Below are 14,124 nucleotides of genomic sequence, written 5' to 3'. Positions count from 1 at the left end.
GACAAAATAATTATTTTCAAAAATTGAAAACTCCATTTTGATATTTTCTATTTTCTAGCCCCTTGATAGTTTTCTAGCTCAAGGAGCTATTTGGCTTCATAACTTAAAAACTGTTTTCTATTTTCACATTGTTCTGATTTGTAAAATTTATATTACATTTATTAACTATTAAGCCATAACTCGTGTGTAATCCTTCCACGGTCACAGGATAAAATTTTAAAGAGTGTATAATTATTGATTTTTTTAAAATAATTGTAATATTTATGAAGTTTTTAATTTTATTTTTAAAATATATATTTAACATGATAATAATATATTTATAACAGATAAAGAACAATATAAAAATATTTTGGTATGATGATCGAAGTTTTAAATTTATCATTTTTTTTTAAAAAAAAGTATTAGCTCATTTAATTTGGTTTTTTTTTTTTAAAGAAAAAAAAAAGAGTTTATAAATTTGAGTTCCAATTATATCTTATCTTTTACTAATCTCTACATTTTAAATATAAATCAATAGAATAAATTGAATATAGCCAAATTAATTTCAGGAAACTTGGTCATAAACATAACTTCCTTGTACATTTTAAAAATCTCCCTCTCCCAATATATATATAAAAAAAAAAATTGGGAAACTCTTTTAATTTTTTTATTCTTTTGAGTAAATTTTGGGAAACTACTCTATTTAAATTTAAAATATAATATTTGAGTCGGTAATTAAAAATAGAAACAATCACCTATATATATAAACCCATTGGTAATTTTTATTTGTCCAAAAACAAACTCACACAAGTATAGCTTTTGGCTGATTTGATAGATTGTTAGTAAACATGAATAATAACAACGACGTGGTCATTCATAAAATTAGTAGCTATAGTAACTCAATAACAGTTGAGAAGATTATCAATCTAAATAACCCTAACAACATTAAAAATTACCACAACCAAGAAGAGGAGCCCATTATACAATTCCAATTCAAGATCACCTACCACACAAAACTCACTACTGGCTACGGCCACGTGTCAAACATTGATGACAACTACACCATCGACGGTACCATAGCCGATGTTCGGTACAGCCCAACATCAGAAGCCATCTTCTCACGACCGTTAGGTATTGAGGAAATCCATTGTTTCGAGGCAACCTACAATACCCTTTCACCCGTATTGTTGAGGGTTGGAGTTAGAGACCACAGTGCCAAAAGTGACGTGTCACAAAATATTACCAAGTTTTGTGAGAGGTTTATCATCAACAACAACAACAATTCAAGATTGATTGTTTGTGTACTTGTGGAGATGGAGAGAGAGATAGAGCAATGGGAGTGTGTTTCGTGTAGTATGGAATTAGCAAATATTGGTGCTAATCATGATGAGGATGAATCTTATTGGATGGCTGATAGTATGGGAATTGTGGATTTGCATCTTGAAGCTTATAAAGTTGGAGAGGATGATGAGAAATTAGGAGAGAGTTGCTCAGTGTGTTTGGAAGAATTTGAAGTGGGAACAAAAGGTGCAAAGATGCCAAATTGTTTACATTTGTTTCATGTGAATTGTATTGGTAACTGGCTTCGAAGAAATCAATCTTGTCCTATTTGTCGATCTCAATTATATCCTACTTTTCTTTTCTAGAAAATATAGAAGTAAGTAATTTCTTTGTTATTTTGTATGTAATTTTAAAGAAGTTATTTTAAATATTAATTATTTAGTGTAATCATTAATTAATAATTGTAACACAAATTTATTCATCAAAATAATTCATATATTTATTAATAGAACAACATTCATATACGTATTGTTGATTCTAGGGTTTCTCTCTCTTGCGCGAAATCTTGCGTCGTCGTAAGTTTTTACTCTTTGTTTGGGTTGGTTGGGGTCTGATCGGGAAGGTTTGCTGTTTATTGAGTGACAGGTCTAGTTTGTTGGTCAATAGTACGACCCTGTTTGATCTTGAGTGAGTTTTGGCTTTGGATGCACAGGAAGTTCCTAGATTGGTCGTACAATTTTTTAAACTATTTTATTGTTTATCGATATTTATTATCAGAAATTTTGAATATGGTTTATCATATTTTTCTTTTTTATTCTAGTTTGAATAAATGGGTAATCCTAACCAATTTTTATTTATTCAGGATAAAAATCTAGTATTCTTTATATTACTTTAATGCTTCACAGCTGGCGGCTTATGAATTATTTAGTTAAGTCGTGTTGTTAAGATTTTTATCTTTTTAATGTGAATGACTTAGTTTGTCTATTTCTATTGATTTTAGAGCAATATTATATGGATTATATTTGGTTTATCTATTAATAGAATTTTCATTTATCTTTAAAAAAAGTTATTTCATGTAATCGAAGTAAATTTTGATATATAAAAATTAATTGTTTTAATCAAACTAAGAATATCGATTTTTTTGAGAAATATTTTTAAGATCTTTTAACTTTATATTGATGGTGGGTTAGCATCTCCCATGGTCATCTATTTTTTTTTCCATTAAAATAGCAAAAAAAATATTTTTATTGTCTTTACTCTAATAATATTCCCTTCTTTAATTAGTAATTATATTTTATAATTTAAATTTGTTAAATATAAATTAATTTTATAAATAATAAAATACTAATAGTATTTTTTATTAAATATTAATATTATTTAATAAATTTAGAAAAAAAAAAAAGTATGCATCTCCTCATTTTTTAAGTCCTAAAAAGTGTATTTAGAAAATACAGTAGAACCTCTATTCAAGAATACACTTGGGACCAAGAAAATAATATTCTAATTGAGAGGTTATAACTAAATAGAGTTACACTTGAAAAAAAATCAAAATATCAAAAAATATTAATGTAACAAAAATACCAATAAACAATTCTTAATACTATATTATATTAAAATTATTTTCGAGTACATATAATATTTATACATGTACTATAATTTGAAATAAAATTATTAATTTTACATAAGTAAATTTATAAAATATATGTATATATTTATTTAAGATCTAATTATTCTTATATAGAGGTATATTTTATTAATACGGCACTTAAAAAATGTATAACTAATTACAATATAGAGGTTATTCTTATTTATAACTAGCCCAAATTGGGACTTTATTTTTTTATAACAAATTAGAGGTTATTCTTGAATAGAGTATTCTTGAATAGAGGTTCTACTGTATATAGTTAAAGATGATGCTCTATAGATTGGATAATAATATTTTTTCTTTCTAAAAATATAATTATTTTGGTCATATTATAAATAAATTTAATTAGAAATTAGAATGGTGTTTGTTGACTTGTAAAATAGAAGATGTAGTATTTTCAAATGAATTAAGAAAAAATTATATAATATACACAAAAAAATTTAAAAAAAATTACAAAAATATATCAATACGGAAAAAATTTTATTTTTAATTTTAAATATTTTTATTTACAAAAATACTTCTTCAGTAAAAATAATAAACCGTTTTTTTTTTATTTTATAGTTTATTTATGGTTGTCATGTTATTTTTTTTAATTATTTTTTGTTGTTTTATAATTTATTTATAATTATTGTGAAGTTAATTTCTTATTATTTTTTAGTTTTTTTATTTTATTAAACAAAGTGTAATTTTAAAATTTTAAAATTTTATAAATGTATTTTTATAATTAAAAATTTCAATCTGTAAAATTATAAATAAAATATAAAAGAACAATATTTTTAAAAATTCACCACAAATTAAATTAGGATAGTATTGATTAATATTATTAGATATATTATTGTATCTTTGTTACTCTTATCTAATTTTAAAATATTTTAATTATTTCTTATTAAAAAAATATTAGTTTCTTTATTTCAAAAATTTATATCAATTTAAATTTGAAATGTCTCGTTATCTTTTATTAATTTGCAACTTTTTTTTTTTTGAGATGATATTAATTTACACCTTTGAAAATATAAAATTCAATACAATAATTGAATTTCTTTTTTTTTTTTTAAAAAAAATGATAGAATAATTGAAATTTAAGTAACTAAATTTTGGGAAACTATATACATTTCATTTTAGACCCCAAAAAAAAAAAAAAAAAACCTTGAGATAAAACCATGAGATATTTCGTGATCAAGAAAATTCTATTAAATTTGAATTTAAATTTATGTCGGTTAATTTGAAAATAGGTGAGTGGCGCCTATAAATATAGATTAATAAACCCTTTTTTTAACCCTAAACCATTAATTAACAGAGAAAGAAAGAGATTGTATTTGTATTAAACATTAATATGAATTCTGAGAGTGAGAACACCATTATTCATCAAATTAGTAGCTTTACTAATTCAGTAAGAGTTGACCAAATTATCAACCTAAATAACCCTAACATTAACGTTAATTATAAGGACATTACCACTGTTCAATTCCACTTCAGCTTCACCTACCGCACCAAACTCACCACCGGCTACGGCCATGTCTCACAAGAAGAAGACGGCCACTACTACACCTACGATCAAACCATAACAGCCGTTGATTACAGTCCAACATTGCAAGTCTTGTCTCCACCCTTAGCTCTTCACCAAGTTCGTTGTTTGGAGGGCTCCTACAAGGCTCTTTCACCCATTTTGTCAACCATTGGAGTCGAATCTCAGAGTGCCTTAACCGACGTGGCAGAGAAGGTTACCGAGTTCTGCAACAGGTTTATTAATGTGAGTCCGATGATTGTTTGTGCAGTTGTGGAGATGGAGAAAGAGGTAGAGCAATGGGAGTGTGAGTCGTGTAGTAGTATGGGTGGTAAAGATGAATTTTTTTGGCTGGATAATATGGGGATTGTGGATTTGCATCTTGATGCTTACAGAGTTGGAGAGGATGATGAGAAATTGGGAGAGAACTGTTCTGTTTGTTTGGATGAATTTGAAGCTGGAACAAAGGGGGCACGAATGCCTGACTGTTTACATCTGTTTCATGTGGATTGCATTGCCAATTGGCTTCGAAAGAATCCCTCTTGTCCAGTTTGTCGATCTCAATTATATCCCACCTCTCCCTTGTAATCAATTATAATTCATGTATATGTTCTTGAATAATACAATTGGAAGTATTTTTCTTGTATTGCAAATGTAATTACTTTCATAGACAATTTTAATAATAGTCAGTTTTTATTTTATAAATAATTATATAATTTTAGTTCAAGTTATCTTATTTTGTAAATTTTTTGACAATACCTTATTAGTACTTAATGAAAAATTTGCATTCAAACCATTATACACAAATATAGAATTGAAGGGAAGCTGAGTTTGGGATTTCTTAGTGTGGTGCAATGCAATGTCTTGGTCTCAAAGTTTAGATTCATTGTGTGGGAAGCTGTGAACAATCACCTAATCTTCTCTGCTGTAATCTCAATTTAGATTCGGCTGCCTGTCCCTCATATCTATTCTGAGTGCATTTATTCAAAGAAATTTCTGCAGTTTGTGCGTGCTTGGCTTGGAGCAGCTATGTGGCCTGCCCTTTGTGCGGAATGGCGAGCTTGGTTAAGTAGGACTTAGTATGATCTGCTGCAGAAAATTGCTGTATTTCTGTTGTGAATATGGAGTGTATGACTAAACTGAGTGTCAAAGTTAGAGTGCTTGGTTTGAGGAACAAAAAGTTTACTCAAAATGGTGTGTTCTGCTTGTTTTAGTGCAGTTGGTTGATTAAGTAATTGCTTGCAATGTTGGACAGATTATAGGTGTACATTCGCCAAGGCAGTTTGTAGATAAGAAGAAGCATAAAACTAAAATGAAAAAGAAGCAAATTCACTAGTTTATTAAAAAATGAATAAGAATAAACATGATATCACTATGAGGATATCTGCTCATTAGTTTTAGTACATGATAACAGTGACTAATGTACAAATCACCTTATGAGGGATAAAATGCAACACTATAGTCAGTAGTAAGAGAAAAGAATCATTCCTTTTTTCCCAACACCCTCTTGCATTTTAATTAAAACCTATTAGTTCTTGTAAATGCAAGAATCACAAGGAATAAGCACACAAATTCATGTGTTTGTTTCTAGATGAGCTACTAATTCCACTATTGCTATGAACTGACAGTACCTCTAGAAAGAGCAAATTAGCAAGAGGAATCAAGTCCCTGCAATAACAATGAAATCTCAAGCAGCAAGACTCAACAGTGAAATTAACATATAACAATAATGACATCTCACTGAGAATAAGAATGAACTTAGGTGGCATTTGGTCGGAGGTAATGAAATGGAATGGAATGGAAAGGAAACAATTTTCATTCCATTCCTTTATTTGGTTGCATTTTAAAGTATTGGAATGGCTTTTCAATGGAATGCTCTTTCCACCATTTTGGTGGAATGACTATTCTATTTTAAAAAGAAAGGAATGACCAACCGTTCCAATGTAACAAGAAAAAAAAATTCATTATTTTTTTATCAATTTTTTTTATGCATTTTAAATTTTATTCCATTCCATTCCTATTCCCATTCTCATTCCTATTCCTATATTTTCATTCCTCCCAACCAAACGCCTAAGTTATTAGCTCAGTAAGACCCCTAATTTCAAGTCTCCCTCTGAGTGTCCCATAGTTGCCAATCCCCTGCAAATATCAGCAGATTTTGATAATGATATAGAATACTTACAATGATATGATTTGATCAATCATACAATACAACCAGCTGATTTTATTAACTTATTTTATTTTCTAAAGGAAGGGTACTAGATCTTCTTCTAATTCTTCCCAGCTTTGAGGCAAATGATCCTAAGCATCCTTGCAACTAAAATGACACAATAATTAGAATTTTCATCCATGTTTTGTTTGGAAGTATTTTCACCTTGAAATTCTTTTACCCTCCTGACATGACTGGTCTAAGACATTATTAAAGCTCTAGAAATATGCTTGGGATGTTTTTTGTATGAACAAAGTAAGCATTACATTTCAGACAAAGTCAACTTTCGAATTCTTCATTAGTGTTTCTATTGCTTTCCGTTCAGTATTTCTGATCTGTTTGTCTGAAAATTGATCTTGTTCTTCTTACTATAACATATTTACTTATATGATAAATGTTTATGATCAGAATATGTGTTATACTGTTATGTTAGGTAAATATTTGACCATTTAACTTGCAGCACTGGAGCTTTTTCAGTTGTTGCGTTATGTACACTTAGGCCAATTTTACAATGAAATTTTTATTAAAAAAAATCCAATTATAGACATATCTTCATGTATTTTTCTTTCTGGCAATTTGAAATATCAAAATTCCACAGTAAACTAAGCTCTAAATGGTTGATTATGCTTTTAAACCAAGTGGTATTCTTTCATGACTTCTTTTTCTCCTTGTTTCCTTTCTAATTTATAACTAAATTACAATTTATCGATATATCAAAAACAAAAAATAGTTAGCTAAAATGATACCCCACCTAAGATTTTTTTTTTCCATTTTTCCATGTGAACCTATTATATGCTTTGATAGCATTTAGACTATGTAAGTGTTGTGTAAGGAAGTGATGCTTTCCTCACATATACTTAAGAAAGCATTATCTACGTCACTTGTCGTCACCTTTCCAAAATAGATTATTATTATTATTATTAACAATGATTTGAAATTTATTTATTTTGTCAAAATAGGTGACCACACTCAAATAAGAAGATAATCATTTGTATGGACCAAAATGCCCATGCATGTTTATTCGTTGAACGTGGAACGAAGAAAAACAATATAAATAATCTACATGCTTCAGTCAAGTCAACGCCGGTGTTCTTTAGGAACAAAGTAGTATCATTATAAATAGAGAATAATATTGATATTACTCATAAACAAACAGTGACGGACCCAGAATTTTTACTTTGTGACGGACCCAGAATTTTATTATTTTAGTCTATAATTATCAAATTAAAAAAATTACATTTAATTTTTTAAAAGGCAATATTTTTGTTAGTGGGGGCTATAGCCCCCATATTAATACTAATAGGTACGTCCCTGCTCATAAATAGTGATTACCACCTCCATCTTAAAATTATTTAATTAAACTATATTTACTTAATATTTAGTTAAATTAATACTGATATTAATGTATAAGAGGATTCTAAGTACTACCGGTGTCTTTTAGTATTTCTTAATAAAAAATTGCTAAAAGGCAGCAAGCACTAGTACCACCCTCGATGTAATATTGTTATTAGTGTAATTAAGTATCAGGTCTCGTATAACTTAACAAAATAACTTTTAAGAAATATCACTAATTAATCGTAAGACGTCACTTATAGAAAATGTTGAGTACTAGTACTCAATAGCAATGCTCTTATAAATATATAAGTTTTTTTTTTTAATTTTTTATAAACCCTCTTAACTATGAATCCACTTGCACTTAACCTTTTAAACTTAAATTTTAAAGGTAAAATTCTCCAAATTATTTAACTGTTAGCAAATTTAAGGAGGCGTTTGGTTGGGAGGAATGAAAATATAGGAATAGGAATGGGAATGGGATAGGAATAGGAATGGAATGGAATAAAATTTAAAATGCATAAAAAAAATTGATTAAAAAATCATTAATTTTTTTTTCTTGTTACATTGGAATGGTCATTCCTTTCTTTTTAAAATAGAATAGTCATTCCACCAAACGGTGGAAAGAGCATTCCATTGGAATGCCATTCCAATACTTTAAAATGCAACCAAACAAAGGAATGGAATGAAAATTGTTTCCTTTCCATTTCATTACCTCCAACCAAACGCCACCTAAGATATCATTCATTTTTCATTATTAACTGTCAACATAGATTGTTTATATATACACCATTGTACATGTGACACATTTATATTAGTACATCTAATATTATTATTTAAAAAAATATCAAAATTATTTCAAATTTTATAATATTTTTTTATCTTTTAAATATTTTATGATTTTATTTAATTTTAAAATAAATTTTGTAAAAAAAATTTAAATAATAATATTACGAGTATCTTTATATATTAAAAGTGCCTATCTAACGGTATTTCTTAGTTTAACATTCTTGGTTTAACAGAATATGCTTAAAAATAAAAGAATATTCTGTTAAATTTAACGATTAGGTTTGATCTCCCGTTAAAAAATAAACCCAATAATTAAACCAAAAAATTAAACAATATTTTAAATAAACAATCTTTTAAATATTAATAATCTCTTTTTAAATTAAAAAAATCATCTTAGCCACATATCTCTCTAACAAACCTATCTTGGGAGAATATTAATAATTTTTTTATTTATTTTTTAAAAAAGAAAAATATAGATAAAATATCTAGAAAAGATAATATAAAAGAAGATTGATTGTGTTGGCTTAGAGATTTTTGGGCTTGGGCTTAAAAAAAATAATTAAGAAAAAAGATGAAATGGGCTGTAATTAGTATTTACCTTATATGTTTGTGCTTATTTTTAGTTTTATTTTTAATTTTACCACCAAGAGGAGAAGGTTGAAAAATATTAGAATATGAAAATATTATTGGTGCTTATTAGTAATTTGCAAAGAATGTGAAAGTCTATAAATATATAGTTGTGTAGCTATTATTAGATATGAAATGAGATAATAGAATTTTTTTTCAATTAGAAGATTAATGTACATTTTACTATTAATAACATACATTATTATAACACAACTATGTTTTACTTATTAAATATACTGACACATATTTTATTTTTATAAAACAAATCGTTCACATAATTATACTATTTTAATTATTAATTAAAATAAAAAACTAAAATATTAAATAAAACTAACACTACGTGGCTTGGCACGTAACAATCACCTAGTTAATATAAATGTGTCATGTATACAAGAATATAGACACAAATAATTCATAGTAGCAATTAATACCTTAAATTTACTAAGGTCTAGTAATTTGAAAAATTTTACCAATAAAATTTAAATTTAAAAAATTAAATATAAGTGAAACAATAATTGAAAAGATTTAGCCAACAAAAATTACATCTCTTTCCTTGTCCCTTTCAAGTTATATTTGTTTATTTTTCTTATTATAATTCCAGAACACCGCGTAGTAATATGTCTTACACGAATCAAACAAAATCTTTTTACAAATAATAATAATAATAATTAACCAAAGCCCATTACTTATTAACCATATATTTGATGACCCCATCAAATAATATATGCATTATTATATATGATTTCAAAGGCAGTGCTTGGAATTTCAAAGTTGGAGACAATTCCAATCTTCATTGCCCTGTTTTTGCTTCTTTTCCAAGTCGTGCATTGTTTGCTTGGTCAGAAAGTCAAAGCTTTTAACAGGACAAGGTCTTTGTTTTCTGTTCCTCTTATATTCCCTCTCTCTCTCTTTTCCTTCATTAAAAGATTTCATTTCTTTCTCTCTCAACTTCTAAAAATCATAACCCCTTATTTCAGTTAATTGAGTTCAGTTTGATTCTTACTCTGTTTAGTGTTTATGTTATTGAATTTGAGGCTATTAAACTCTTCATTTGATTTGACTTTAGTCAACCCTTTCTAGCTCTGTTATAGTTTTTTTGATCAACTCTGGATTTTGATCTTTTTTTTTTAATCAATGGATGGGTCACAAGGTAGTTCTACTGCACCAGCACCATTTCTAACTAAAACATATGAATTGGTTGAAGAACCAATGACAGACAACATTGTATCTTGGAGTCAAAATGGTTGCAGTTTTGTTGTATGGAATCCAACTGAGTTTTCTAAAGATTTGCTTCCTATGTATTTCAAGCACAATAACTTTTCCAGCTTTGTCAGACAACTTAACACTTATGTAAGTAATCTCTACCTTTATCACTTTTCATTGAACACTCTTCTATCAATTGCAGATAACTATATGGCTTGCTAGTGCTACTACCATTCTGTAATGGATTATTAGTTGATGCATGGATATTATAAAAGTTTAATATGAATAATTAGGATTTTTGTCGCCTGAACTATTACTACTACTATCTGATTCAAATCAAAGGCGTGTAATTTGGTAGTAGTAATAGTTCAAGGAAATTCAAATCAATGTAAAACAATTGGGGACACAATTTGGTAGTAGCTACACAGGAGTGAAATTTCTATTCTATGTAGTCTTTTACATGTGTTTCTATAGAGTCTGAGGTTGCACCTAATGTTTTCTTATGTGTTGTGTTTGAGCAGGGGTTTAGGAAGATTGATCCTGATCAATGGGAGTTTGCAAATGAAGAATTTATTAGAGGACAAAGACATCTTTTGAAGAACATTCATAGGCGAAAACCGATTCATAGTCATTCGATACACAATCAAGTGAATTCTGTTCCTTTAACCGATACAGAAAGATATGAGTATGAGAAAGAAATCAAAAGACTAAAAAATGAGAAGAATTCTCTTCAGTTGACACTACAGATGCATGAAAGAGAAAAACAAGAGTTTGAGCTTCAAAAACAGTCTCTAAATAACCGATTTCAAACCATGGAACAGAGGCAAATGCAGCTGATGTCCTCCTTAGCTGAGCTAATGCAGAAACCATCATTTGCTTCTATACTTATGCAACATTCAGATAATCACAACAAGAAGAGAAGGTTGTTGAATTCTTCTAGTAACCATTCAGATGAATCCAATATAGACGAAAACTCGAATTGGAATCAAGAAGACACAAAGCTGAACCACATTGAGAAGCTTGAAGGGTCTATAGAGTTTTGGGAGAGTTTTCTATACAGAATTGGTGAAGAGTTCAACAGTGTTGCTGGTGTGTTCTCACAAGCCTCTCCTATGATTGACACAGAAATAGTACAACATGTTGAGCTCAACTTCTGCAGATCATGTTCACCTTTGTCACATCCATCTTCACCGAACTCATTCGATAATAATAATAATGTTCATTCATCTCCCGAGGCGCCTGGCTCGCCCATTAATCATCTTGACATTGCCAATATATTCTCAATATGTCTTGATGCTGTTGACACCACACCGAAATCTTCAAAGCTCGATATGAACTCGAGCCCCGCTTGTGGTGCTGAAGTTGAGGGCTCTAAGGAAGAAGAAGATGTTGGTGTAACTGAGGTTTCGCCTGCTAAGGTTAATGATTTCTTCTGGGAACAATGCTTGACTGAGACCCCCCCTGCCTCTTCTGATTTACATGAAATCCAACCGGAGAGAGTTCAAATCGATGAGAGCTCGAATGGAAGCAAGGCTGCAACTCACAAGACAAATTGGTGGAACATGAATAGTAACAACAACACAACACAAAGAGGGCATCTCACTTCAGCTAACTAATTTTCAGTTAAATGCCATTTCATATTTGATAGTGTTCTCATGATGATGATGATGATGGTTGGTTGTATGATAATTGTTAGTGTTATAGTGATGAGACTATGTTAAGAAGGCATTAGATAGGTTTTTAGACATTACATTTTTGTAGCAAAAAGACTTTGGACATATTCATTTGATTTTATGTAAAGTATTATTGTGGATTCTGATGTTAGATTGTAAATATTACTTTTTTTTTCTTTAGACTTGTTCATGTGAAATTTCTCAAACTAAATGTTAAAATTTGTAAAATAATCTTATTTAATTTACTTTATGCGACTATTATGATTGTACCGTATAAATCTATACTCGGTTTGCAACCTTAAAGGTCGTTCATGATCATTTCTGCAACTATACAAGATTATTTTACTAATAAATTTTTGGTAAAGTTATTTTCCTAATAAAAAAAATTTCATAAACACTTTTTACAAAATATGTTCATCTCTTTCCTATTGTATTTTTCTTTGATCACATTTAGATACTTGAAAATCTTTGTTGAAACAAAATTTTCATTCTAGTGGTTGTGAATGAATGACCTTTGTATTCACGTGTTTGATATTGTCTAATATGTTTGAACAAATTTACAAATCACCATCGTTTTTGGTTATAAGAATATTCAGTTATAAGTTTTGGTTCCAAATTTCCAATATATAATGAAAGAAGCTTCCTACAACCATTAATCCAATCCAAACATGTCTTCTTTGTCTATCTATTTTCTATTTTTTAACATAAACACAAAGAAGAAAAGATTTTTCTAAATTTTGGAACCTTTGACTGGGTGGATGCCCTAAACATATTAGTTTTTAAAATCTCACCACAACCTCATTTGGGTGGGATTATGCTCAGCTTTTGATGTGTTAGTAAGAGTTTTATTTGGTGAGTTTTAGTAAAGAGGAGTTAAGATTAAGAGAAGGAGATTTTTCATGGAAAGTAATTTAAAATTTACTTTTATATTTTACATGACATAAATAAATAATACAAAAATATGTTATTAAAAATTAATTAAAGTTAAAAAATATGGAAAACCAAACAAAAGACCATATATAAATAAGTTTGATAAAATTTCTAATAACAAATATTACTAGAGAAGTCGTAGGAGAAAGACACCGGGATCAAAAAATTCATCGTTGGAAAAGTCACAAGAGTTAAATATCTCAGATATAAATTAAAATAGAATCGGTTTTATATCTTAATGAATAAAAACAAGTAACACACAATAATTTAAATTGATTATAATTAAAAAAACAAAGAGGAAATCAGTTCTTAAATCACTGAAATATAAATTAAAAACAAAACTAATTTCACAACAAAATGAGTAAAAACTAGTTTCACGAGATGGAATTGTACTCTTTGACAATATAGAATTATATTTATAGAATTCTTACTTCCAGTCTATTGATATAATCAATATAAGTAGTTCGCTCTCCAATTATTTGTTCATAATTAAAGTTGGTCAAAATTACTCTTTTACCTTTCTAATTATCTCTTAATTCCTTATGTACCATTAATTCAATGTGAACAGTTGATCTATAATCTTAGCACTCCCAAAATTAACACTATAAGAGAATTAATATTCTACCCTTTCGGAAAGCTTAGATTCTATTATTGTATACCATGTTCCTATTCACTCATGTTATTAAGCTCACAAAATAAAAGTTGTAAGAATCATCTTCTCTGAGAAACTTTAACGAGTGAATTAAAAAACTCAATAAACACAAATAGGTATTCATACTCAGGATTCAGACTGATCTACTAATGATCATTGTTGTGATATGAATAACTCTTTCATAGTAAACAACATGCTGATGAAAGATGTTATTATATATCAATCTAGTCATGTATAATCAAATTATACATAATATCTTTACTACATGTCTATCCACCACATATATGATTCGAATCAAAA

At 28.3% G+C, this 14,124-nt stretch overlaps 2 protein-coding genes across 2 annotated transcripts; both read left to right on the top strand.

The window, feature by feature from the left end:
- The first annotated feature begins 827 nt into the window (after positions 1 to 827).
- LOC115700355 (uncharacterized) lies at positions 828 to 1,625 on the top strand. The gene has a single exon (XM_030627922.2). The coding sequence runs from the start codon at positions 828 to 830 to the stop codon at positions 1,623 to 1,625; it is 798 nt and encodes a 265-aa protein (XP_030483782.2).
- Positions 1,626 to 10,136: 8,511 nt separating this feature from the next.
- Positions 10,137 to 12,422, top strand: LOC115698892 (heat stress transcription factor A-4c). Its single transcript, XM_030626095.2, has 2 exons — positions 10,137 to 10,716; positions 11,091 to 12,422. Exons 1-2 carry the CDS (start codon positions 10,501 to 10,503, stop codon positions 12,183 to 12,185), a joined length of 1,311 nt encoding a protein of 436 aa, XP_030481955.2. The 5' UTR covers positions 10,137 to 10,500; the 3' UTR covers positions 12,186 to 12,422.
- Positions 12,423 to 14,124: the final 1,702 nt, after the last annotated feature.

This window comes from Cannabis sativa, chromosome 8 (genome assembly GCF_029168945.1).
Source record: "Cannabis sativa cultivar Pink pepper isolate KNU-18-1 chromosome 8, ASM2916894v1, whole genome shotgun sequence".
Classification (NCBI taxonomy): domain Eukaryota; kingdom Viridiplantae; phylum Streptophyta; class Magnoliopsida; order Rosales; family Cannabaceae; genus Cannabis; species Cannabis sativa.
The sequence above is the reverse complement of the archived record's forward strand: the minus strand, read 5'-3'. Positions and strand labels throughout refer to the sequence as shown.